The sequence below is a fragment of the Copidosoma floridanum genome, unplaced genomic scaffold (assembly GCF_036245765.1).
Source record: "Copidosoma floridanum isolate Cflo_tuat_1 unplaced genomic scaffold, Cflo_Japanese_pri ptg000013l, whole genome shotgun sequence".
Lineage (NCBI taxonomy): Eukaryota > Metazoa > Arthropoda > Insecta > Hymenoptera > Encyrtidae > Copidosoma > Copidosoma floridanum.
Window position 1 is genome coordinate 37,567,997 of NW_028321890.1, and position 27,822 is coordinate 37,595,818.

Here is a 27,822-nt window from a genome sequence, read left to right on the forward strand (position 1 = left end):
TTTTTTTAAACCATATCGCATTGCGTGATGGCGATGGAAATCTCAAATATTAGTTTTAAACTGTAAAATGTATAACAATACATAATATGTACAATTTTGTTTTTCTTCCTGATATTTTAGAATATAATTTTTCATTATCTCGATCGTTTGCAAAATTACGCTTTTTTAAATATTTTATGAACTCTGGAAAATATCATTTTCGTCGTTGTAATTCCAATACTTGAATAAGAACAGTACTATCTAAGTACTTAAGTTCTAATCAACTGTATTTTCATTTTCCAAAAACACCTGCAGTCAGTAGGTATAGGGCGTCAGCTGTGATGGGTGCAAAAAGTCACGCGCTGTAATGTAATGCATGCGTATTGCGTTGAAAATGGGAAATGTTAATAGCCACGATCAAATAATTTTCATTTAAACAAGTGTTTTCGCATTAAGACGTACATATGTATACTTAGTAAGTGTTTCGATTTCTTAAGAATCGGGACAACAGCGAGTCATGGATGGGTACAAATAATTAAATAATGGGCTTAAAGAATGTATTTTTTTTCCTTTAGGCTTCACGTATAGGTACTCCCGATGCGTGCAGTTTTTCAGTTTTAAAATGAAGCCAAAACAAAACGGCTAAGGTACCCGGTTTCAAACAAAATTTATTTTTTGTCATCTACTTGTGATCTTACATAAGTACAATAAATTCGCTGAATAATGTACAGCGCGCAAATGACACCTTACACATACCCATTTTTTATACATTATGTATGTACCGAACAATCGGTAAGAAATGAACGAACGGCGATGTAGATTCGGAGAAAAAATTAAACTGTACCAGTTGCTCGAATAGTTAAACTTTATACCATACATTTCTAAGTACCGATAATCCTATACGTATACATAATAATCCTTTATCACAAAGATGTACTTGTACAACATAATTCGATCTAAGTATACACGTACACTTCACCGATTCTCGCATCATGTTACTATCTTTTTTTTCATCATTTTGATTTTTTTCTCTTTTTTTAGTGTATTATACATATTAAATTAACAAGTATGCGATTTAAAGGGATGAGAGCGCAAAAGGGGATGTGTATGAACCGTTATAACAATAGAATTTTTTCAAAAAACCGATTCTCGCTTACCAAACGTCTGGCTCAAGTTTTCGCAAGAGTACATGTCATGATACAAAATTTATTTTTGTTAAAAATAATAGGGAATGTATTATTATTATGTGTCGGTAAATTTTTATTTGCGATTTGAACAATTTTTCAAACAGTGCAAGTGTTCAAAACGAAAGTGTAGATAATCTCAAGAAATCGAATTTCCGCTGGTTGAATAAAATCACTTGAACCTTTTAAAAGACAGGCGCAAGTACTCGTATACTTACTTACAAGCATTAGAATTGAAAAAAGATAATAAGTTCGTTTCGGAGCAATGAACTTCTCTCTGCTCCCCTCCCCCCTAGTCCCCCTCTCTATCCTCTTTTTCTTTCTCTCTCAAAAAACGAACGGGACATGATTCTCTTACCGTTCGTCACGTAGGCACGTATATAGAGACAGACAACTTTAACGCCCTGCTACAATTTTTTTCAATTGCATGTCTCTTAATGTCCAGAGTACAAAATTCTATCGTAATTTTATAATATAAATCATACGATTCCCTTAAATTTCCTCTCACTTGCGTAAAAAAAGTAATGTGTAAAAATAGAGCTTGCTCGTGAAGGAGAGAGTCAAGGCTCAACAAAAAATGCCGCGGTGACGACACCTCCTGGAGTCTGTAAGAAGTTTACAAGTATACATGGTCATATGCTGCGTATACTGCGTATAACTAGGTATAATATACTCTAGCTCTCTCAGACAGTACTCACAGCTCACAGTACATACTCGTAACTCGTATGTAGGTATAGGTATACATGAAGCAAGCAAGAGAGACGAGCAGACAGGAGCCGATCAGTCGACCGACGGCTCTTTTGCTCTTCGTCCTGCGGAGTGTCGTGTGTCCCGCAATACCCAATTTGTAAATAAAGTTTGTGTTAGTGTTGTACAAATAATTACGTATTTATATTTTATACAAGGGACAGCAGGACAATTAGAGTAGTTATTTTTATCTCTATTTTGTAAAAACGGTGACGACGACGAGGGTGCCGTGCATTAGTTCAGAGTTATATTGTGCACGAAGATGTCGGAGGAATTAAAGCTGGATCACCGATCGCGAAAACGCATTCGTGAAATCAAAAGAAAAGCAAGACCCGGTAAGTCGACGTGTATTTTCGTCATCATGATTATGCTTCAAGTAGGGTCAGGATCGACCCCATCTTTGCGTATATATCCTTACCCTCCTGTCCCAATAACTATTTGCAATCCCATGTGTTCTAGAGCGGTAGATTTATATGCATGCCCTAAATTCTTTTCTCTCTTTCTCCATAACCTCTACGCAACCGTCGTGTGTAGGTGTGCTGTATGCCTCCATATATACGGCCATGTATAGTATGTTGTGTACGTCGGATTGTCCTTGAATTTGACACGCTTAATCCGACAGTGAATTCGTTGTGAGCTTTCGCTGTTCACCGCACATTGTCATACCTTATCCATTTTGCCGATGAACGTTGCTCCTGCTCCAATTTTCTCTAGCGAGCTGAGCATGTTTCATGCCCTTCCAAGGATGGATTCGTTTTTTTCTTCTTTATGATACACTTTGGCTAATCGATTGGAAACGTCTTGCTCTTTTCAAGCTGAGAAAAAAAGAAACAATTAATGAATCACTCATATGACGAGCCTCTGAAAAACTGTTTGATACCGTTGTTGCTTTACGTAATAGGTACACGTCAAATCTTTGCCACTGACCTTTTTTTTATGCTTAAGTATACCAACTTAAGTACCTATCTTGTTTCGCTTAAGGTAGGAGTCGAACGTTTATTTTATGTTTTAAAAGAGTGAATTCATTTTTACGCACGTAAAAATTAAAAAGTGTCAATTCCCGTCAATTTGAGAGCTTCGTTTTAAAATTTCCATTGCAAAGTCATTCCAGAAGCAAGTTATTATTTATTTATAATTATGTCACTGATTCTTTTTAACTGTAGTTGTAAAGTAATTTATATTTTATATTATTTATTAATTTTATACTCTTTGAAAGGATCTTGTATTCAGTAAGTAGCGAAATATTTCATTTACAGAACTTGCTGACAGGACAGCTTGGACCCAGCATAATTATTACAAAAAATTCCGACAATTTTGGGACTTCCAAGATAATGTTGAACGTATTAACGAGGCTGAAGTTTCAGCTGATGAATTTATTAGGAGGTTCGAAAAACCTTACATACCTGTGATAATAAAAGGTGTTCAGAATGGCTGGAAGGCACAATACAAATGGACGATAGAGGTAACATACGATTCTTGATAAAAAAATATTTATGTTATATGTTTTTTTTCAACATTTTGCCAAATAAAAATTTACAGAGGTTGGCAAAGAAATATAGAAACCAAAAATTTAAGTGTGGAGAGGATAACGAGGGCTATAGTGTTAAAATGAAAATGAAATATTACATTCGCTACATGCAGAACAATGAGGATGATTCTCCGCTATATATATTTGACAGTTCCTTCGGTGAACATCCTCGAAGAAAAAAGCTGTTGGAAGATTATGTGATTCCATTGTACTTCCGAGACGATCTCTTCCAACATGCTGGGGAACACAGGAGACCCCCTTATCGTTGGTTTGTTATGGGGCCTGAGAGATCCGGTAAGTTAGATATACACTACTTAAAATAAAAATTTCAATAATACAACTAATACATATTTTCTATATCAGGAACTGGAATTCACATAGATCCTCTTGGAACTAGTGCCTGGAACGCCCTTATCTCTGGACACAAGAGATGGTGTTTGTTTCCTACTCATACTCCTAGAGAGCTCTTAAAAGTAACTGGTGCAGAAGGTGGTAAGCAGAGAGACGAAGCTATCACCTGGTTCTCCGTTATTTATCCCCGTACGAAACTGCCGACGTGGCCACAAGACTGCAAACCTATAGAAATTTTACAAAATCCTGGAGAAACAGTATTTGTGCCTGGTGGCTGGTGGCATGTTGTTCTTAATCTCGATGATACAATTGCTGTAACGCAAAATTTTTGTTCCCGAACTAACTTTCCGGTCGTATGGCACAAGACGGTAAGACAAGCTTCATTGCGTTTTATACTCTTAAGTTTCAAATAAAAAATGGATTAACATTTATTTTTAATTTTAATTTTCCAAAATATTAATATCTGATAAGGATTATCATTCGTCAAGATAATATTTTTGTATTGAATTAAAAACAAAAAAAATCTGATACAATGTTATTTTCAGGTTCGAGGTCGACCGAAATTGTCGCGCAAATGGCTAAAAGTACTAAGAGAAAAGGAGCCAGAATTAGCGGCTCTTGCAGAGACAATTGACGTAAAAAAAGACACAGGCGTAGCTAGTGACTCCTCGAGCGGTTCATCTAGCAGTTCTTCGAGCAGCAGCAGTAGTAGCAGCAGTGAATCTGAAGACAGCGAAGATAGCGGACTTGCTTCACACAAAAAAAAGAAAAGGTAAATTAACGCATATCGCAGTTTTTTTTTTTTTTTTTTTTTTAAGTAAATTTATTTCTTTTTATTGTTTTTTACAATACACTTTTTTTTCTTAGACGAAAATTAAACAACACTCAGCCCTGACGAAGGATAAAGACGACACTCGACCACCGATGGATGACAGCCCTCGGGGAATGTTGTACAGTTGCTGGGGACATACCACAATCATTTGGGAACTGCTTAAGGTGTCAAAAAGACCACTCGTTGAGGAACTCTTAGTGAGGTGATTCAATGGAAAGTGCCAATACGACCCGACATAGTGTGACCAATTTGGAAACGATTATTTATATGCACCAATAAATAAATACTTTTTAAATTTTAATTATGCCTTGTGACATTTTTTACGATCGTATGAAATAATAAAAACAAAGATAACAAAAAAATGAAAAGATAATACTGCGTTTTGCTCAAAAATCCAACTACTGTATTAAGTTAATCCATTTAATTTGTATAAGTTGAAAGTTTTTTATAATTATTTGTTAAAACTGCATAACACATTAACACAAAAAAATAAACAAATTCACTATGTAAAGAATATTTATTGTAATGATTCTTTACATTATAACGATAATTAGAACGAGCAAAATCTATACCTATCCTTTATACATGTATCGGTGATGGAAATTGACTGAATCAATGAGAAAGTTGTCTCCCGTGATGTATACATTCGCTCTCTTAAGTTTTTTTTTTTTTTTCAATTATATCTGCGAATCGTATTTATTTTCTAAAATTGTTTAGTTTAAACCGTTCAAATGACTCAAAAAATTTTTTAACAGCATTTTTTACTAAAAGCAATCCAGAGTTACGGTGAAACCGATGATTACAATGCGCAAAGCAAATCTTGTCTACTGCACAAAAAGTCTACAGCTGAAACGAAACTCTTACCTGATGTGGAGTATTAAACGGCAGTTATAAAAAATGAATGTTGTCATTTGCTTACATTTTAACAAACTACGCTATGTAACCAGCCAATAATTTTATAAGATAAAGTTGGACCTAAAGTTCGAAAGACACACAGAATAAATCTGTTAAAAAATTACCTTTTAGCAGGGCCAACCAGTTATAATTTCCGGAAACGTCGCGTATTATTAAAAAGAGGTCAATTACTGCGATAATCTTGTGAATTATGTTGTATACGGGAAAAACAGCGCAAAACAAAAAACACCGTGGCTCTCATTACTTTTAATTTGGTTCCATCGAAATTTCAAAATCAAAGATAACGTTCACTCTCTGCTGACCCTTACTTATTCTTTGTATGACGAAGCGAATAGGATACATTCGAAAAACAAATTTCGTACCACTGTGCTGTGCCCATATGCATAGCGCAACAATAGGATCAGAGTCAGTGAGTGGCAGCAGAGTTACTTACCATTAAGACAAATGTGCTGCTACTGCTGCTCTCAACGTTTTGAAAAAGGGATCGATAAATGCAGGCATGAACGATGAAAGTAGTTTCTTCCGCAATTTTCAAAAAGAAGTCGACATATGCCGATTCTCTCGTATAGACGGCCTTATACTTAAGGGTTTTTGTACTACATAATTCGAAGCAAATTGTGATACTATGATAGAAAAATCTAAATTAATAAAACGCATAACAGTTCTTATTTAGTTACATTTTTTTTTTTTTTTTTTTTTTTCATTTTGATCATTTATTTTGCATGTATAAAGTTGGGATTTTTGGTTTTGATTTTAACATTTTTGTTTTTTCAGACTACATTGATTGTTATTGTAATCGACAATTATTGTTTGTACTAAGAATAACAATTATGATCATTTTTACGTTTATAATAAAATAAATGCTACTTAACGCCCAATTTTTTCAGTTTTTTCAAATATAATTTTATTGTATAATTTATTTAGGCGCTTTTGGAGAAGTGCACATATTATATGCATTGAAGTTCATTTTTCGACTCCAACGGTAACATTATTATACAACCTATAAAAGTCTATAAAATATCACGTGAAAATTAATCAGCATAGCCTATACTTACACGCAGTATAAAAAAAAAAGTTCATTACAGCTTGTTAAATATTTAAAAGTACTCGAAAACAAATAGCATAAATACATCAACAAATGCGGAAAATACGGAGAAAATAATCTCGCACCTTCAATTGTTAAAAAAAAAATTTCATTAAGTATTTGTTCGTCGTGTCTCCAATAATCGATAATATTTGCTAGATTCCTACCGCAAATTAATAAAAACTAGGTGAATAAATATAAGCGAGAAATATCACTAAATAAATAAAATACTTCACGTGCTAGCACTTTAGCGAGATGCTCCTTTGGAAAGTCCGGTTGTTGAAGTTCCACATCCGCACGTTGCCATCGCTTGATACACGCAAAATAACACAATCAATGTAAGTACATTCGAAACTTGCGTGAATGACAATAATAAGTACATAGAATAAAAGCTTGAAGGTTACATGCAAAAAAACGAATTTTCAAAGAGAATTTTTTATTTTAGTTTAGGACAGGTAGCAAACATGTCTTGGCACTGAGACGAGTGACGAGTTGTTCTAAGAGTTAACAAGCATGTGCATAATAATATACCTGTGCTTGTTAGAGCGGTAGTATATACTAGTAGTGTCAGTGGAAGTAAATATTTATATAAAAAACAGAACCTGCAAAACACATTTGTTATGAATAACAGTCTAATATATTGATAGGGATGATTATGATGAGATTGTGAATGATGAGATCGATGGATGGGATATGCACTAAGAAATGCTACGAGATTTCTCGTCTCGTATCGAAATCTTTTAGTTTTAAGCTCGTAAAATTTTTCAAATTCTCGTCTCGTCTCGCTTTCGTTTCGAGGTCTCCAAAAATTTATCCGAGGTTCACGCAGATTTTTTTTTCGAGACCTTGAGACGATATCGAGTCGAGTTGAGACCATCTCGTCTTGTTTTGAAGTGGCTATTATACAGGCTTAGTAGATGGCTTATTTTGTTACATACTTAAAACAAGGAACTTTAAAAATACACAGAAACAGTATCTCTACAGGTGTACTCTTTTAAAAATTAATTAAGGCTGAATACGATTTTTAATCTTGATAAAAATCGTTATTCTCTACTCTAATTTTTCTTTTTCTTCTTTGTACTTTTCATTAGCAAAATATTAAGCACATGTACAACCAAATGGAAAATTTTTTAACTCTTGTTTCCGACAAACAGTTATTAAAACGTATATTTTTATTAGAATAATTGATTTAATCTTAGTAAGTACCAATGAAATGTTAAAAAGAGAATTAATGACTAGATTACCTACATGTATATCCCAGTACCTTAATTAAACTACTTGATAGAAAAGATAGACACTCAACAGAAATAACCAAATAGAAACCAACCAAAGGATAAGCGGATCAAGTTATAAGGAAACTGTGGACGTGGTCAAAGAAGAATCAGCTTTACTTCGCCACAGCTTTACTTCACCAGAGCTGCAACCAACGATCCAAGCTTTTAATAACTTTTAATAACTATTTAATTGACATCAAGGGGATGTTGGTCTACTTCAAAATCCTATCTTGTAGATTTCGTTAAACGACAATTTTTCGCGTTAATATTTTTAAAGTTATCCAAAAAAGTCAACTCGTCCAGTTTTACATTTTTTTTTTTTTTTTTTTTTTTTTTTTTTCAATTATCATATTTACAAAACAGCATTTTGTTGTATCGCATCCCCTTAAAGCCAAACCCGATTTCTAACTACTGAAAAAGTTGCTTAGAAATATATATATATTACCGCCGTGTCGACGTAAAATTGTACTCACTTGCTGGCTGTGAAGATGTGCTGATCGTTGGCGACGGTGGCATTTATAGCAGAGGTGTGAGCGCGTACCTCGCCAAGGAACTCACTCGCATTGTCACCAAAAGTGGGCACGGACCATGCCCTCAAGAAACCACCTCGGCAACCCGATACCATGACTGATCCACCGTTGATAAGGCACAATCCCAGGATCCAGTCTTTGTGTGCATTATTGAGCGACTGAACCAGCTCCATTCGACTCAAGTCCCACCTCTTGATGCACATGTCCCTCGAGCCGGAAAACAGCGTGCTTCCGCGGGTCGCCAGGCACTGTACCCCATCGTAATGCGGCGGCGATAAGCTCAGCGACTGGCCAGATATGTTTGGCTCTACCAAGCTCACCAGGTGATCTTTCGACCCAGTGATGACTCTCCCGTCATCCGAAACGCTCAGGCACATGACAGCGGCAGCGTGAGGCGTGCTGAGTTTGCCAATGTAGGCCAGTTTCCTGAGGTCCCAGATCCGTACCTTGTCACTCGACGCCGTGTAGAGCTCGTGGTCGTCGAGACCTAGGGCGAGGTCATTGATCGTCGTCTCGCCCACGGGCATCTGGAGTGTGCGCGAGGGTGTCGCGAGGTTCAAGGGCCCGCTCTGGGCTTGGCCCGACGAAAACAGAGTTTTAATACAGCTATTGCCACTACGCAGGTCCCAAACTTTTACGTAAGCCGCTGAGACGCTGAACAGTAGCCGATGAGCTGTCGAGTACTTGACGACGACGACGTTATTTGGGTGACCACTCAGCGATGTGCTCTCGATGCCAGTTCCCAGATCCCACACTTTAACCGTTCGATCTGAAAAAAATTAGGAATATGTGCTGTGAGATGAAAAAAAGTGTGCATTTTGGGGAAAAAAGAAAAAAGAAAACCTTTCGAGCCGCTGAAGAGTAAATCGTTGGTTGCGCAAATCGACAGGACGGCTTTGCTGTGGCCTTCGGCTACGTGCGTGCACTGCAGTATAGCCCTGGGAACGCTCTGTAGAAAAAAAAAAAAAAATAAATAAAAATATTTGTCAGAATATGAGATAAAAGTTTTAAAATTACAGCTTTCACTGTTGACAAAAAAAAAACAAAAATTCTGACCTTTCCCTGGTAATTGGAAATGACGCCCTTGGTTGGTAAATGCTCGACGTGCATGGTCTGTCTGGTGGCGGTCAGCCTTGAAAAGACGTTCTCCTCGCGACTGTTGAAGCGGCGATACGTCGTGGGCGAGCCCGGCGGCGACGAGGTGTCCATCAAGGCTACCTGCTCCCTGGGTTAGGCCGTCAATTTGTTAGTTTAGCAAAACATCGTTAGTTCAAGCACCTTTTAAGTATACTTTATTAGTCCATACAGGTAGCAAAAATTACATTTACATCTAAGATCGCATGCTTTTTTAAGATACTACTGAATTTATGTACATTTTGGCATGATGAACAGACAGCTTCATGCATCACTTTGAATGCGCGGCGGTATTAAGAATAAAGCTGATGGATGTTAGTTAATATGTGCAGTGTTTGTGTGAGTTTTTGAGAAACGAGTGAGTATTGCTTTTGAGTGAATTTTTTATTTGGGTTACGATTTTATACTTATTGCGTGTGCTTTTATTAAAATATTGCGCGCTAAACGTTAAGGAGAGATTTTTTTTTTTTTTTTTTTTTCATTGGTAAACAAATCCATGGGGTACAGTTTTTAATTTATTTATATCATTTATTCAATAATTTGAAAGCTGTACAAATATAGAGTTATATTGCTTGTTACATACAACTGGTTGTATAGTACATTTTCTTTTTTTTGTTATAAGCCTTGGACAGGACTTTTTATGTATTTCAACGATACATGCATAAATATTTACACACCTTTGTTTTTTTCTGACGATCAAGTACAATTTAAAAATATATTCATTTGTACACTCTACGTAAGTATTTGCATTAGAGTCTCCATAGTTAAAAACTTCATTATTGTTTCATTTGCCATGTAGAGGGTTAAAAATCTTTTCGATACACTCTATTTCTACACAGTCGTTAATTTCATTAAGCACTTTGTGAGTATGTAATTAAAAAAAAGTTTTTTGTTTATTTATTGAGTTGGAAAAAAAAAAAAAAAAAAAAAAAAGAGATAAACACTCGTGTTGTTGTGTGGAATTGGACAATTAAGCTCCTAGCTGCCAATTTTCACATTATTTATCTGTCTGATTGGAAGGCACTTTAAATACAATCTGCGATTTACACACATCGCCGATCTCATGATCCAAAACTAAAAAAATACAAGGTAGAAAGAATAGAGAAAAAAAAGTGATTGTATCAAGTTTGATAGTAAAAAATAAAAATAACAACAATAGAGTGCACTGTGCAAAATGTCAAGACATAAGTACAACAGGATAAAATAAGTGAAAGCCAGCTGGAGCACTGTCACTCACATGGAACCGCCACCTGCGTGAAGAGCTCGGCGCAGGGGTCGCGGTGACGTGCTGTCGCGACGGCTGAGCGTCGGCGAGCCGATCAACCCACTGCCGTACTGATTCCTAGCGAGTACCAACCCCCTAGGATCATGCAATTCAAGTTTTTATGCACCATTACTTTTTTCCATTTATAACTACGTTTTGTCTCACATATGTATCAGACCACCCACCACTCGGCTACCGGGATTCCGTGTTTTTCAATCTTTGGCTCAGAAATTGAAAAAAAAAAAAAAAAAATTAATAATCACCCTCTTGCTGACTAATGCCTATCGAACAAAACATAGACAGTACATAAGCGACGGTGAAAATCTGAAAATCGTTGGAAAAAAAATTGTAAGCCCAGCAAGGACAGCATTACAGTGCAATCAAGTGTTGCAATGAAATTTTGATTTTTGCACGTTTGATTTGATGATTTCGTGACATCCTCTTTGCATTTGAATGAAATGAATGACAAGCATGTGAAATATAGATAATTTTAAGCCTTGCGCAAAGATTTGAACACAGATCCGAAAAGCCCAGTCGTGCCATAGTCCAAGTGAAGTATAATTATAAAATAAAAGAAAAATAACAAACTTTAGGCTGCCTGGTGCGCTGGGAACCCTCGTCAGTGAATGGTTGTGATTTTGGTGCTGGTTTTGATTTTGATCCTCGTTCTTTTGATTCTCGGAGTTTGTTGATATGCCGTAGAGCAGCTCCTGGGGCTGCGTGGTCCGCCGTCGAACCTTAATACTTCGTGGCTTATCATCTCCACCCAAGCTCTGCGTTAGGCTCGTCGTTAGGCTTTGCGTGAGACTTTCGCTACTACAAGATGACATTGCGAAAAACAAAAAATAAAAGAGTTATTAGTCGTAAAATATTATTTCTACCACCTCAATCGACACAACACCGTTTCTACACGCTTACTTGTCAGGAGATGAACTACGCGAACTCGGTGGACTGTAGGCCGCTATCGAATTATTGGTATTATTGCTATTGGTGAGGGACAATAGATCCCTGTCGCGCAACACGTGTTCAAGTAGCTGGTGCTGCACGTCGCTTTCTTGGGCGACTTGTTTCAGTCGGCTCTCCATATCGCGAGCCTCGAGTTGTTTCTGGGCCGCTATGTAACTCTGCTCGATCGTAAAGTCTAGCATTCGTTGCATCATGTACTGAGCCTCTTCTACCGATCTAATCGTACCCAAAAGGGCCTCAGCACCTGTCTCGCTCTCGTTCTCGGCCTCGGCGTCTCCCATCTCCACCATCGCTCTTTGGCACTCGGAGATACTGTCCTGCAGGTAGCTAATTTTGCTGGTGACATTATCGATCTCTTCGTCGAGATCGCTTGTGTCACCCTTCGCCGAGCCGACGGCTGCCCTGTGCTTCTTTAGCCTCTCCAGGTCTCTGCCCAGCTCTTCCCTCTCCTGGAGCAGTCGTTCCATTTCACGCTCGGTCTCGGCGGCTGCCTGCTTGGCCAGTGCCTGCTTCGTGATTGTCCGCTCGAAAGTCTGCCACCGCTGCTTTAGAGCCTTCGGATTGACGACTTTTGAGACCGCCGTCCTGCCCGCAACCTTCAAACTAAGCCCGCGGTCTCGTTTTCTGAGCGCAGTGACTTCCTCCTGCTTCCGTCGCAGCACCACCTCCTTCATTCGCTTGTCCGCCTCGAGGGTCCGAATCATATTTGCGTTCTTACGGCTCTCTTTGCGCAACTGGGCAATCTCTCGGTTGCGTTTGAGCTCGTTCTCCTTGTGGCGTTGGGCCTCCTCGCGCATTTTGTTCAGCAACTTGACCTTGGCCCGCTTCATCTCGGCCAGCTCGTTTCGTAGACCCCGTAGTCTGTTCTCGTTCTGGGTCTGGCTCTTGAGCAGCCTCGCGTGCTCCTTCTTCGCTGATTGCAGCATTTTGACCTCCTTCTGCATGGCCGAGAGCTTCTTCTCGTACTCGTCGCGTAGCTTCTTGGCCTTCTCCGTGGGAGCGGACGGCTGATTCTGTAGCGAGGACAGCACCTTGTCCCTCTCCTCCTGCGTGTCCCGAATGCGGAGCTGCAGCTGGGCCAGTTTGTCCTCGTAGTGCTGCTTCATGGTCTGAAGTCGCCTCTGCGATAGCTCGAGTTCCTGAATGAGCCTCTGTTTCACGTCGATGTTGGACGTGAGGTTCTCTAGCTCGCGATTCATTGCCTCCTCCTCTTCGTCCTCTTCTACGATTTATTTTACCGTCAACGTGAATCAAATTGAGAAAACTTTTTTTTTTTTTTTTTTTTTTTTTTTTTTTTGTCGAAACCACAAACCCACCTTTGCGATCCGAGTCATCGTCGGACTCGTCCTCGCTCATCGACTCCTGGCCGTTCTCGGCATCCTCCATATCCGCATCCTCGGTGTCTTTGCCGGTCATGTTGGAATTTTGCGCTTGCTGATTTTTAAGGCTGGCCAGAAGAGCTTTTTCCTTTTGCAACTCCTTCTTGGCATCCAACAGTAGCGAGGAAGAGTCGTTATTATGCGACACATCTGTGGCGTATGGGTTGCTTGTTGCGTTCATCTGATCAAGGTACGTAAAAGTATCGTAAAAAATCGAGGAGAATCGTGGGAGTATAGAAATACTGAATGCAACGTGCTGAATTCTACTATTCGCAAAAATGGATCAAATTGTAAGTTATAAGAATAATCTATATTACGCAAGGATTGTGTCATCTAATTTGTGCAAGAGTTATAAAAAAGAAAAATAATTGCTACTTTCCACATCTAGAGTTTATGAATTGTAAAGGTGAATAAATATAATATGTATTTCTACTTTGATAGGTTTCGTCCAAGAAACTGTACCTGTAAATTTTCGGGTTGACTATCTAGTCCAAACGATTGCTGTGTACAACAATAAATTTAAACTTGCCATCAAACTGTTGTAAGAAATTTCAACAGGATTTTCGTACAACGACGTACACGTTGTGCAAAAATCACCGTGACTAACTGATCTAAACGTATTTTTTTTTATTATTTTTTTTTTCGTAATGACACAACAATTAGTTGCGCAACGGTAAGAAAACAGCGTGAGTATAAACTTACGTGCATCTGTCGCTTTTTGAGCTGTTGGTAGAGCGCCTCAGCCTCGAGCAGCCTCGCCCTGAGCTCCTCGATCTCCTGCAGGTATCCTTGAACGAGGCCGGTAACGTCGCCACCGGCAGCCGCCGCGCCAGACGAGAGCCACTGGCCCGCCGCCTTTTCCGCGAGCAGCAGTGAATTTTTCGCCGTCAAGGCGTCCACCGTCTCCGAGAGCGCCTTCACTCGGGTTCGCAGGCTCTGCAACTCGTGGCTCAGCATCTGGTTCTCGTGCCACGCGTCATTCATACCATCCTCGCCGACCACGCGCTTGCCTGACATTCATAAAAATCAATCGGTGATCAGAGAGGCGATGAGTATTGAAATCTTGAGATGTAAAAAAGATGATGCATCGTGTTTTATACACGCGCACGTATCGCGCTGAATCTTTTATTTCGCGCCATATAGTACGTGCACTTGTGAATAATAAAGGCTGTACAATAGAAATAAAAATGCAGAACAAACGAGTGGTAGCAGCAGAGTGCGCCTCTTCAATATTCAATAAAACAAAAAAAGAGGAAATTTGCACACCCACCTTGGCGGTACTCGAGCAACTCGATCTGCAGCTGTTGTATCTCGCGTCTCAGCGAAGCGATGGTCCTCGAGCTCTTGTCCTGGTTGATGGTGACCTTGTTCTTAATGTTGCGGGCTCGATTGGCGTACTTGAGGGTACTGAGGGTCTCCATGAAATCGCGATCGCTCGGCGAAACGCAGGCAATCATGACGGTCTGGCTGTTGCCGCCCAACGAGTCCTGCAGTAGCCTCGTGAGCTTCGAATCGCGGTACGGCACGTGCAACGCCTTTTTCGTCTTGTCACCCAGGGCTGATATCACGTTGCCCAGTGCCAGCTGTCATCACACACATTTCAGACTTTACGCTCATGGTTTTTTCGAAAAATTGATTGCCACCCAATATAATCCCCCAACTCATTGAAATTCGAAGCGCGTACAAAAGTATTTCCTCTATGAATTTTTCATGATCCAGTCGCGCGTAGGCGCGGAATACCCGTACAGCTCGAGCTCTTCGTTACGCTACGTTGCCACGAGTGTATACTTATTCAATAATTATCCCTCCGCGCACAAGTTTATCACGATATATTTCTCGAAAGTCCGCGGTTTACCTGCAACGACTCGGAATCATCATTCCGAACGATCGGCTCTTTTACTTTGTTTACGAAAAAATCGTTCGACATATATAAAAGGGATCCAAAAATATACTGTACCAATGAAAAATACTTTCGCAGAGTTGTCTTAGCGTCGCGATACATATTACACGAAACAACTAAATCAAATTGAAGAATCACCCCGAGCTTACGATGAATCGATCATCATCGCGATCTCATATGTTATTTCATGCAATTCCCCGCGTGTGAGTTTTCATGCAACACGAGGCGCTGGATCATACAACATACGCGAAAGCGCATGCAAATGTGGGGGGGGGGAAAAAAGGAAGCCCAACCAGTCCGCAGTTGATGGATATGCCCTCCTTGGCGCGATCGCCGGTAGCCCCGGTCCTCTTGAGCCTCTCGGAGCCGGCCAGATCGACAAAGTGAAACTTGGCGGTGAGGGTCTCGAACTCGTTGGCGGTCTCCATGGAATTCGAGGTGTCGACGTCCGCGTCCGGATCCTCGACCCTGACGCATCGCTGTTGCTTCACGTACAGGGTGAATATGGCGTGCGAGCGCGACGACTGGGTGTTCATTTGCGTCGAGCCCGTCGTACGGGACAGGGCACCCAGACGCAGGTACTCCAGTGCCTCCTGCGGACCGGTCACCAGCTGCGACTCGACCCCGGCCAGGTGGATATTACCGGCCGTGTCCTCGTGGATTCGAGCACCACCCCTGGGACCGCCCGGCTCCAGCAGATCCTTCAAGTCCTCGTTGTACAGCTCGAGGAACTGCGCCGTCACCTGCCATCATTGTATACATTATATAAGTATGCACGCGTAATCAATAAAACAATGTTTATTTTTGTTAATATCCATCATAATGTGGGAGATGCGACGCAGTGCCGATCGATACATCATCAATTAAACAGTTTATTCGTGTAAATTTAAATACCAGGGATTCGTAATGGAATTGAGTGGAAATGCAAGGCATCTTTTGGATGCGAATGAAAATTTAGCGCGGTGGCATTGCGAGGGAGCGAGCGTTATGTCAATAAACACAAACGAGATGACCACGGCCTACTCCGATCAGTTTTATTTGTCAAGTCTATTTTTTTTTTTTTTTTTCCATTTACCAAGTCGATCGAAGCACCACAGCGAACGTGAAACGTAATCGCGTGGGCGTCTGAAACCAAAAAGCATCGCATGGACCACTGCGTTCGCACGATTCTCAGACCCGAGTCACACCGAGTTTATCGTTATTATTATTTTTTTATTTATTTTGTTGTTTTTTTCGTCAGATAATCTTATAGACTGCAACGTACAGTCGTGTAGGAGACAGAGAGTATCGCGTGGCACGCGCGGGTCTAGGATGTCGCCTCTTAGCGCATCTAAAATATGCGACTCGAGTTACCTTCCCCCCCCCTCCGATGTACAGTATAGGTATATACATGTATATTATATCACCCGCGTGAGTACGTCGCGTTCCATTTCACGTCGAGCGGATCGAGTAATTTTATAGTCTCGCAATTAAGCTCCGCGCGGCTTTTTTGCGTTTCCTTTTCGTGTCTCGAAGGGTCGTTCATTTTATTTGTCATTATTTTTTTCCTCGATACGAGTTCCGTGACACTTGACGGAGTGTTGCGAAAATCGCAAATCAAATGTTTCAAACAGCCACGCGAGAGTTTTTTTTTTTTTTTTCCATTACCCGTAACTACAAAAGTGTAGCCTCTAGACATTGATTCGAGAAGGAAAAAAAAGTTACGAAACAATAAGTCGCTATTCGCAAACGGACGGAGATTCCATTAAAAAAGACAAAAGCTCGCTCGCAAGTTTAAAATATACAATTTATTGACGAACGCGTGGGCATTTGTTTTTTCTTTCTTCTTCTCGTAAGAAAAGGTATATATAATGTTATATGCGCAATAACGGGGGCAAAGAGAAAAAGAGCGGATTTTCGTTGAAAATAACCGGTCGATTCCCCTTGTTATTCAAACCGATCTTCATCGTGACAAATTGCTTACTCGCGTGACATAATAAAAAAAAATTGTATGAGGTGTGTAGTAAAGGATACACGAACCTTAAACTCGGGTGGCATCTGTGCGCGCTCGCGTGCACGAGCCTGTTTGTCGGCGATGCCGTCGAAGAGGTGCTTGATGGCCCGGGGAATGATGCCGACGACGTTGTCGTCGATCTCGACGTCGAAGCCCGTGCCCATGGTGTAGGTCTTCCCGGAGCCGGTTTGCCCGTAGGCGAGTACGGTGGCGTTGTAGCCGTCGAGGGCGCCGTCGACCAGCCGAGCCACGCAGGTCTCGTAGATGCTGCTCTGGTCCGAGCTCGTGTCGAACACGTAGTCGTACGTGAAGGCCTTGTCCGGCCCGAGGAAGACTTGCGGCTCGCCGGCCGGCACTTGGGTGCATATCCGGCACATGTCGATCACCTCGCGAGCCACTTGCGGACGGATCCTTAAACATTTTTTTTTTTTTTTCCATCACTTTACTTTTTTCAATCCACTTGGCATCTATACATCGTCAATACCATTAACACTACATTATTTTAGATATGTCGTATTTGGCGACCAAACTGCACCAAAGACCGTAGGGGCCATTTCAAGCGAACGAAAAAACTTGTGTGTGACATTTGTCACGAATGGCCCTTAGTGTGTACGGTACGATACAATTGACCAAAACGCCCTCTTGATTGCCTATACGGCTCTATATCAACAAAGTTACCTATACATATACTACACACGCGCGACAGGAGAAGGTATTGCAAAATCTTCTTTGCCGAGTTTTGCTTGCACAATTATTTTAAAAAACGTCACAAAGAAATGGAGAGAGAGAGAGAGAGAGAGAAAATAAACAAGAGTTTTCACGCTCATTAGCATACATTGCGCCAGACGCGCAATATGTAACTCTAGCGCGCGTTTTTTTTTTTTTTTTTTTCTATTAAAGACGTCTCCATCAACTCCCGCGCGACACACGTATAAGTATGGCGAGAACAAATTAAACGCCCACGCGGTATCGACAGCTCAAACGAAACCAGCGACCATCACAATGTATACAGGTGTGCTGAACGAAAAAAAAAAAAAAAAAATCATCGCTCCCCTTCTAGTCCTGTTCGTGCGAGACTCGGGAGGAAGCGTGTAACCCGCGTCCGAAAATAATTAACAAGGATAGGTACGCGGATGTCGCGTTGTCGTTCCGTGAGCCTAGAATCATGAATGAACGTCGACTCCCTCTCTCATTTTTTTCTTCTTTTTTTTTCTCTTCGCATTAATGCTACGCGCGCGGGGGACGGTGGGAAAAAAAAAAAAAAAAAACCGAGAACCGGCTCTCCATCGAGATAGAAGGTGTACACGAGACGTGGGAGTAAGCGCATACCCAAGTATTATATACACCCGTGCACGTGGATTAACATATACGTCTATATATGTATGTGTGGGCAGGGGAGAGTGCCGGAGCGCGAGAGCACGTGTATAAGTGCGCCGAAAAAACAAACGACAAAGACGACGAGCTTTGCAATGAAGTTTTTCACCTAGGCGTGCTTTTTTCCCTCCTCCTCTTGTCTATTGCAAATAACTCGTCGTCGCGCGCTGCTGTTGTTGGCTTTTTTTCGACGCGCGCGAACAATGTCAAGGGGGGAAGGTGCTGTTTTTTTTTTTTTTTTTTTTTATTTGGCGACAACGTTGGGTTCACGCCGTGCAGTCACTGATGGGTGAAAAAAAAAAAAAAATGAAAAATGATCGTCACCTACAGTGTGGCACGGGGATATTATTGTTGCTCGATTGATTTTCACGCTTTCGTACAAAATGTTTGGATTGTCATTCCAGTGCTTGTATGGATATTAAATATTCATCGAGTGGAAATTGGAGCAGTCACCGCTTTATATACGCACTCAACTATATCTGTTGGTAAAGTACGAAAATAAAACAATTAACCTTATGACTTATGCATTTGTAATGAAGACATTTTTTACTCTACGCATCATTGGGGTTTTTAAAAGTTATTACGTTTTCAAGTGAAGTCATATTATAACTGATTCAGAGGAAAGTAAGGCATCCGGGAGCCTATAAACACCTGTTTTTTGAAAATAAAGGAAACATTTTTTATTCAATAGACAAATTTTTTTTTTTTAAGGCTTTTGACGCGTTAGATACATCTAACAACAAGTAATAGTCTATTTTTCATGCTCAAACTGAGTTGAGTGACAAAAAAATGAAAAATACAAATAATTTGTCTCATAGCTACGAACTACTACTGGAGGTTTAGTTCATAATTTTAGAAATTATCAAAAGGAATGACATAATATAAAGTAACACTAGTAAAGAATAATATATGATGTGTTTCTTTTTTATCGGCTGCAAAAGAACAAAAACAATCGATGTGCGTACAAATATGTACAAATCTATATTTACAAAACAGAAAAAAGGAGGAGGACCGTATAAGCGTTAAATTATTACTTGTGATTGACTTATTTGCTTCGCCGCGTACTTTTGGTACAGATTATAATTATTGTACTCGTATATATTATGTCGGCGCTGTATAGCAATATTGAAAGTTTGCTTGGAGATGACAATTGCAAAGGGTTAAGGCTCTCTAACGATGAGTACGGGAAAGCCCCGCCCCAATGCTGTTTGAGCTGCCGGGTAATGCCCAAAGACATTATGTGGCAGGGCAAATTACACCGACTGGTTGTTTTGATGAGGTTTTATTGAGCGTATACGTGTATATACACGCGCAGCGAGACGACGAGCTTTTGTTGACTTTGGTGAAAGTTTATTTTTAGAGATACGTTCGAGTAAGCTCGACGCGTGGGTTGTAGGGATCAAACGTTCGCAAAGTTATCGCGATGGAAATGAGGATTTTTTTTTCTCTCTCTTGATTGACTTCTGAATTTCAGATTCGGAAACCACCCACTCATGTGAAATCGCTTTGTGACAGTATATATTATGTTACTGTACCGCATCGATCGGGGGACTGCTGGACAGGAAACGTGGGAATAACTATGCTGTTCTGTTGAGAAATGAAGTTTCCATACAGCCACAATGTTACCATAAATTCCAACTGATTCAATGGAAAGATAACGAGTTTTGATTTGAGCAACAAACCCATGTTTTATTCAACAGTACGACAACGTGGCTATAATTATTATTAATGTTTTCCTGCGTGATCTGTTGAAAAATTTACCAAAGACAGCCATAGGATTACTCAAACCTATAACAAAAGTAAAAATGTACTTGAATCGCGCAATATTTTTATACTTTTATTATTTGTTATAAAGTAATTTACTGTTTTGTTATTTTTACCTCTAGGTAAGGATAAATATATATCTCTGCTTGAATAATGTAAGGCTAGACGAAACAAGTTGTAAGACAAAAATCGATGGTTCGATAAACGCTGGCTGCAAACAACCAAATGAAAACGAAAAGTAAAACGTAATTACTTATCAGGTAGCAAACGCTTATCGATCATCAAATTATTATGCTTCGAATCGACGATTTACTTCTCGATATAAAATTACTTGTAAAAATAATGTTCTCTTTCAATGGAAATGATGGTTAATCAGCCCATGAGCGAAATATCGGTACACACGCTTTGCGGCAAAAAAAAAAAAATGCGCCCAGCAACCGGTGAAATTTATGTTGGGTCGAAACGAGCCACCGAAAATTCTTTGGTCTCTTTCGAAACAATAGCCGACTCGGCGGCTCGAAAAAGAGAAGCCCGGCAGGTACTTGTGTATATAAGCGCCTCGCCTCACCTCCGGCTCAGCGCCCCGGGAAGGAAACGTCATAAGTAAGTTGGAAACGAAAGGACTCGAGTGTCACGAGGAAAAAAAAAAAAAAAAAAAAAAACCGAGAGAGAGCTAGTGTGTAAGTAGTGGTCATTCATCGGAAAACAGGAGGTTGTGAGCTCCATACGCGCGGTATAGGCTGCCTGCCTGCAAAACCCACGCGGCTTTCAAAAGCAGATAGGCATTACGCGAATGTAAGATGTATGATAACAATAATAATATACGTGCAAGTATACATTATGCACGTTGATTTAAGGAGGTAAACAAAAAAAAAAAAAAAAAAAAAAAAAAAAAAGACGAGGAGTAGTTGGTGTATAGTATAGCAATGACGGCATGTCGTACATGCATCCGGAGCGGGGAGACCTTCGCCGTCGCGATTTGTTATACGCATGCATGTGTATGTATATAGTGTAGAGCTCGGGTATATTACGATACATTTATATATGTATAAGAGTATGCACTTTGATGAGCTTGTGTATGTATATAATTATGTTAATGTGTTAGTACACCGGCGTGGCTTTTATCGCGGTGGCGAGGCGCGATGCGGTTGCAAATCGAATTAATAATGTGCTCGCACACACCGTTTATCCCGTATATATACGGTTTGCAGTGTGGCTGCTGTGTACACGAGGGTAATAATTGGGAATAATTGTAATTAATAAGAGATTACGGAAGTATAACGGCTTTTTTTTTTCTCTGTGTGTCTACTGAAAATAAAGTGTGACATCACAGAACACGATTATTTAGCTGGTATCACAAGTCCAACTATTTAATAGGTGTGTCCATAATGTTTATGTCACGTTTAAAGGATATTTTGCGAATTCGGTAGGTGCACGATGGGCTGAATCATCCTCTCGCCTGCATCAGTTGGTTTTAGAAATTTTAGAGCGGAGCGGAATGACACAGAAATCCCGACATTTCCGAACGTTCGGAGCTTCCAAGCAAGTTTTTCCGTTAGGTTTTTCAAAATGTACCATCATTTTCCGACAATTTCGACGACTCGGGCAAGATAAGTGCTATCCAAAGTGAGAAATATTTCGATTTTTTTGGTTTTTTTCTTTTTTTAAGATACGAACATTCCTCTAACCAATAGGTATCGGAAAGTGCTGCGAAAGGGCGGTAAAAGGATAATCCAAAGCGTCTAGTTTGAGAAGCTCTTACCAGACTATAAACATGTTATTTTACATTTTCCACCCTTTTGAGTCCAACCGACCGTATTGATCGAGTCAAAAACGTGTATTTTATTTTTATTTTATTTTTAAGCCAGACCCAGCCCCAAGACAATGTTATCTCGTTCCCAACGTAAAAGTATTTTTCATTTCGTTGTCGCAAACATTTTTAAATTGATGAAGAAAAATTTTTTCCTAAAACTCTGTGATAGCACTTTTTTGTCCTGGTTTTGGGAACTCGCGATTAAACAAAAAAAAATTTATATTTGATATCAATAGATTATATGTGTGCACATATTATATAGATACAAAATTCGTCCAGTATATTGGTAACGAGGAGTGTCGAGATAACAAGTTGCGATAATAAGATGATAAAATTTGTTTCAAACGCTAATTTCAACGCTAATGTCAAGTGTGTTTTATTAATAAAATACTTGCAATCGCTATGAGAAATTATAAGCTCCGGTACAACGAAACAAGGAGCTGACAGATGTATATTGTTGATATAAATCAAAAACTAAAAATGCACGACTGGCGCGAGAAGTCGCCAATATTAGGTAACACTCGGTTGAAATCTCAATGTAGCTTGGACATAAGTATCCCGTTTTTTTTTTTTTTTTTTTTTTTTCCTACACGAAAACTCACGTCACGACTCGTTATACCTTTGTGTTTTCACCTGTACACGCGCGGGGGAAAATCGGGTTTCACCTTCAGAAAGTTTTCGCGCGGCCGTTCCAACGTTTTGAGAAAATAGCCAACAGTCGTCGCTGTTGCTCTAATGAGAAGGAAAACACGTATATATACTTGTGCGTTTTTTTCTCTTCCAATTTTCCCGAGAAAAGTCTTTATTTCGCATATACCTTCGGTCCTACATGCCTTGGGAGTGGGACCGCGTGTCGGTGCACACATACGTTATGAATATAATATATACGCTTTCGTGCGGATGCTGCGGAACTCAAGGAGACTCTCGATCGATCTTCGTTAGAGGACCTTCGCCTCAAGGATTTCGGACTTGACTGGAAAATTCTCTCGGTCGCGATATTTTAATTCGCTATGCACAATGATTTATACTCCTCGTTCTCCAACTCCATATTATGGAATAAGATTGAAAATGTTTATTATGTTTTATGGCGATTATCTACTTTTACGTTTTTCAAATGTACATTAATATAAAAACGTAGGTGACTATGTGCGAGCGTTAATTACGAACAAAAAAAAAATATATATATATACATGCGTATACATCAGTATATCGGCGCGTTTACGAACAATTCGATAAAAGTGGTATATAGGTGCAAGACGTGACTAATGCCTTCTTCGAGCGGAAGTGAAAGGTAAGGTACTTCTCGTATAATAGCGTGTACATATAAATATTCGGGAGAAGTATAACGGGCCCGCGTTAAAATAACTTATCACCGTGGCATTACCGCGATTCACATATTTATATACACGAGCTGGAAAATATACATGTATATATAATATGTGGGGCTGGCGAAATCTATCACGCTTTATTCATTCAAGATGTTTTATCTAACATATATATATGTATGTGTAACATGCCGGGCGTTGTTTGTGAAATGATTTTCTCGAAAGGTCGTAAAACTTTCTAAGCCCCCTCCCCCCTCTCTTGGAAATTGTGTCCGCTGATGCTGCAGAAACGCATCAGGTGATCGTAAATCATCGTATTGGTGTCACACATTGTGTTTGTGGCATTGAAAAATCCTCCGAGGCATTGCAAGGAAATGTTTAAAATATTGTTCATTTGCACCACCGGCAATGGCTCGTTTATTTCACATGTACCTATATTCTTTCATTCGCGGCGTTTGTAGGGAACAAATAACGAAATGTGCATAATTCAGCGAAGCGCAGGTATACTGGTCGGTAAGGGGGGGGGGCGATGACAAGTAAAGTTATATTCTCGCTCCAATTAAAAAGGCTTTCACTAGCGAGACTGTGGTGGTGTACACATAATATATCTATATGTAAGAGAGTGCCGGAGGAGTCACATAATTAGGGTGATCACTTCTTCGGTCCAGAACTACGAGTACACGCATACCTGTACGCATATATGCATAGGCGGCAGTGTATTCATGTGCCGTGGAAGTTTTCGAGGAAGTTTTGCCGTTCCGAGAAATCGAAGGAGAGTGAGCGAGCATACTGGTTTTGCATTACACAATTATAGATAATTTTTACGTCACGAGTCGCTGGACTCTGAGTATATAACGTGATGTATAATATCTATACGGGGCAACAACAACAACAACTGAGCTTTTTCACAAAGAGAGAGGCTCCAATTTTCAAGCCCATCATCATTTTTCATTTTTCGTCGCTGCTGCTGAACATTACAACTGCATTTTGTAACTCCCCGAGAGAGATGTCTTGATATTATATCCTTCTCTCCCCCTCCCATGCACGGAATGATGGTGTTATTGGCTGAAAAGCTCCATTATTCAGCATCAAACGCAGAATGGGAGAGATAATATCCTCTTTGACGTTTCTTTCTTTTTTTTTTTCTGGCTTACCGATCATCTTCTCTTTCTCAGTACAGGTAGGTATATATAATATATACAAGGCGGAAATTAAAAGCAGGAACAAAAAAACACCAGCGCCTACAACGCTTCACTTGCATACAAGCAGCCTTACATATTATACACACGCAAAAAACACACTCCTCTTTTTTTGCACACGTGATACGTACTTAACGATCATTCCCGGTAATGCGTATATTTTTTACGATCGACGCACACGTTAAGTATACACTTGGATTTCTTTTGCAGCGCCGACTTTTTCTTTTTGCCGACGCGCGGCTTTTTTTTCGAGACCAATGCCATCAACAGCCCCGCAACTACAGCCAGACGCCAAATCAAAATCGATAAAATTTGCTTTGGTGTCCCCCCCCCCGGCGGTGTATGGCAGCGAAAGCACCGCTGCAGTTTGCGTATAAATATGACTATATATATATATATATACGCGGAAACGTACTATCGTGCACATCGCATCACGGGCCGGCTAATGAAAGGGCCGAAGATCGACAACGCATGAAAAAAAAAACCACTGCTCGGCGTGCAATCGATAACTTTCACGTTATGTTGTGAAACTTTAGCTTCAACTCTGCACGCATTCCTCCGCATCCCACTCCACCTTTTTTTCCGCGGGCAATGCGCGGACACGTAACGAGGAAAGGGACTCGTTGCGGAGAAAAAAAAAAAAAAAAAAAAAAAAAAGCAAGTGGAAGACAATGAGAGGAGTCCTCCCACGTGACTCTGCCTCGGCAAGAAAGTTCTCGAGAAAAGGAGAGTACTTGCAAGTGTATACCCGCGCAGAAAAAAAAAAAACAAGGGGAGCGGGAAAAATGCGCTGGAAAGCCATTACGCGCGTCCGCGTGCAGGTATCCTGCTTTCTTGCTGGGTTCATATTTTTTTTCTTTTCCATACACACATATTAAGTACAGCGTCTTTGTTACGCGTTGTTTTGGTGGATTGTTGCCTTTTGAAATTCGGTACTTAATAAGAGGACTCGCGGGTATAAATACAAGTAAGTACACTCTCTCTTTGCGCTTTTACCAAGACTTATTTCGTCGTTTTGTAATCCAGTTACTCATGATTATACATATTATCTGATGATGCACTCGAACCCGCGAATCGTTTACCTCAAAAGTGTATATTATGTATAAGAGCATATTACTTAAAATTATAATAATACGAGGGTCGTTTTTTATGAAAATCAACGAAATACGTATATGATACAACAATTGGCACTACAAATATATTTAGCGCGACCTTTCGCCTTTTACGCATAATATATACACATCGTTGAAGAAACTTTGATGAATTATTAACAACGTGACGTTAGATTTTATACTTACGGCTATAGAAAAGGTTGAAGTAAAGGTTGATTTAAATTTCAAATGTTTCATTATTTAAACAGTGAGTATAACATGTATTGTCTACATGTTATAAATGTATGTGCCGCGGTGTGGTGCACGACCCGCAGAGCTTTTCAAGGTCTGGGTTAGCGGCGAGCTTTTCGTATAACAACGCGAGTCGAATATTTAAAAGGCGCTGGAGAGGATAGCCGAAATCGAAAAAGCCACAGTTAAATTGTTCAACAGAACTAGTCAATTAAGAATATCCCATCGAGCCATGATGGCTATGCTACAGGGACGAGGGCTAATACTCTGGCGCGTGCGTTATTGGGATCCGAGGGCTTACATTGTCCCCTTCCCAGCATTCAGCTGCTGTAAGTATAAGCAACCTTGGAAAGATGAGTTCCGAAATACATAGGTATAGGTAAGTACACATGAATCAATTGATCGCGATTCATTCGCGAATAAAGGAAGAAGAATCAGGCAATTTGCAGATAAAGAAAACTCCCTCCCCCGTAACAAAGAGCAAATTAAACGATGCTGCCTTTGTAAATGACCGAAAATAACTCCTCTCTATGGGTGTACTTGTAGGTAGCAAGTACGTGTACCGTATCTCATACTTAGAGCGACCGAATCGTAAAATAGAAATAGTCAGGTACATACATACGATGCAGGTATACTTAAGTATATCTGTAGACATCACGCAAGTACACAACATAAATATACAGTATACAATATGTATACGTATATACTCACCGCACTGCGACGCGCACGCTGGAATCGTCGGCCATCTCCGTCTCTCTCGCCTGCAGCAGCAGCTCTCTCCGTACTTGGCAGCTGATTTCTACTCCGTTCCGAGCGAACAAAGTTCTCCTCTCCGCGGCCGTGCTCCGAAAATTACTTACAACGGCAATAGAAACAATAAATTAAATAAAATTAAAAAAAAAAAAAAAAAAAAAAAAAAACTACCGCGTTGGCCCGTGTTTTGTATTTTTTACGTGCTCGGACTTGGGTGCATTATTATTATTATCTATCCGAGTGGATTATATACACGATTGCTCCCACCGGTCCTCCAACCGCAGAGTAGCTAATTGATCGTTTACTCCTGGTGCATCGTATAGTGTGATATATAATAGGCGAGAAAAGGAGGACAGATCATCAGCTCTCGTTCCTCGCGATTTGAGCATCTCCTCGGCCCCGATGCCGCGCTTGTAAACTATCACCACTTGACAGCAGCAGCACCATATTATCCGTTAGCTAGCGCTTGTTCCTAACGCTAGTAGTCTGTAATGTGACTTAATGTTTATAACATTCACTCGCGATCGCAGCAACGATTGCCGCCGCGATAACACCCGCCGTTCGCATTGGCTTTGGAGCTTCGACTGAATTATATAGTTTTCTATTGCTCCCTTCTACATCTACAATACTCGCCGCCGACGCCGTTATCCCCTACTCTCTCTTTTGCTTTGCTTATACTACCACCACCCACCACCTCCGTTTTCCTGCGCAACGGCAGCGCACGCGGCGGAGACATGGCAGACATGTTTCGGGACCTTTTTTTGTGCTGCTTATTCCGTTTTTTACGGAGGCTTCGTATGTGTTCGTATACATATATATATAGTCGCGTTGCAACGGACGGGAGGTAGAAACTTTTAGCGGCATCTCGCTTTGTTTATTGTTGTCTGTTAGCTCCATTGTTGGGGTAACAGACAGCGCCGCGCCTGCTCCGCTCGATCGATATATATTTTCGGAGCAACTGGAGTTGTAATTTGTTTCTTCATCAAAAGTACTTATATTTACTTATGGTTCCAATTTTGAATTAATAAAATTAATTTTTTCGATAAAAATTTTCGTCCGTGAAAGGTTTTTTTTAACGTCTTTTAATTTAAATTTTTCAATTATAAGTGCACTAATTTTATCTGCAACTTTCAAATTAATCGCTCGCGGGATTTTCGATTATTAATTTGATGCAAGAGAGGGTGCGGCGAA

General features: G+C 40.2%; 2 protein-coding genes across 5 annotated transcripts; one reads left to right on the forward strand and one right to left on the reverse strand.

Annotated features, from left to right (window-relative positions):
• Positions 1–1,958: 1,958 nt before the first annotated feature.
• Positions 1,959–5,026, forward strand: PSR (bifunctional arginine demethylase and lysyl-hydroxylase PSR). Its single transcript, XM_014356945.2, has 6 exons — positions 1,959–2,245; positions 3,167–3,372; positions 3,450–3,732; positions 3,802–4,157; positions 4,335–4,561; positions 4,657–5,026. The coding sequence occupies exons 1-6, from the start codon at positions 2,173–2,175 to the stop codon at positions 4,682–4,684; spliced, it is 1,173 nt and encodes a 390-aa protein (XP_014212431.1). The 5' UTR covers positions 1,959–2,172; the 3' UTR covers positions 4,685–5,026.
• Positions 5,027–6,262: 1,236 nt separating this feature from the next.
• Klp31E (kinesin-like protein 31E) lies at positions 6,263–27,201 on the reverse strand. 4 transcript variants are annotated; one of them, XM_089591792.1, is made up of 14 exons: positions 26,590–27,201; positions 17,087–17,471; positions 15,361–15,810; positions 14,438–14,750; positions 13,870–14,177; positions 13,630–13,668; positions 13,105–13,348; positions 11,741–13,010; positions 11,411–11,635; positions 10,796–10,918; positions 9,481–9,649; positions 9,268–9,373; positions 8,368–9,193; positions 6,263–6,929 (listed from the first exon to the last, which is right to left on the reverse strand). In XM_089591792.1, exons 1-14 carry the CDS (start codon positions 26,622–26,624, stop codon positions 6,860–6,862), a joined length of 4,563 nt encoding a protein of 1,520 aa, XP_089447918.1. In that variant the 5' UTR covers positions 26,625–27,201; the 3' UTR covers positions 6,263–6,859. The 4 variants fall into 4 exon arrangements, with proteins under 4 accessions (XP_089447918.1, XP_023248391.2, XP_089447919.1 ...); XM_023392623.2 differs by having other exon boundaries at positions 11,411–11,638; XM_089591793.1 differs by lacking the exon at positions 13,630–13,668.
• Positions 27,202–27,822: the final 621 nt, after the last annotated feature.

Excerpts from the sequence above, each read along its gene's own strand:
- PSR (XM_014356945.2), top strand. The coding sequence starts at position 2,173 with ATGTCGGAGGAATTAAAGCTGGATCACCGATCGCGAAAACGCATTCGT. Across the intron at positions 2,246-3,166 it reads CAAAAGAAAAGCAAGACCCG|AACTTGCTGACAGGACAGCT; the intron begins GTAAGTCGACGT and ends TTTCATTTACAG. Across the intron at positions 4,562-4,656 it reads TCACACAAAAAAAAGAAAAG|ACGAAAATTAAACAACACTC; the intron begins GTAAATTAACGC and ends TTTTTTTCTTAG.
- Klp31E (XM_023392623.2), bottom strand. The coding sequence starts at position 26,624 with ATGGCCGACGATTCCAGCGTGCGCGTCGCAGTGCG. Across the intron at positions 9,374-9,480 it reads TTTCCAATTACCAGGGAAAG|AGCGTTCCCAGGGCTATACT; the intron begins GTCAGAATTTTT and ends TTTTTTCTACAG. Across the intron at positions 9,194-9,267 it reads ACTCTTCAGCGGCTCGAAAG|ATCGAACGGTTAAAGTGTGG; the intron begins GTTTTCTTTTTT and ends AATTTTTTTCAG.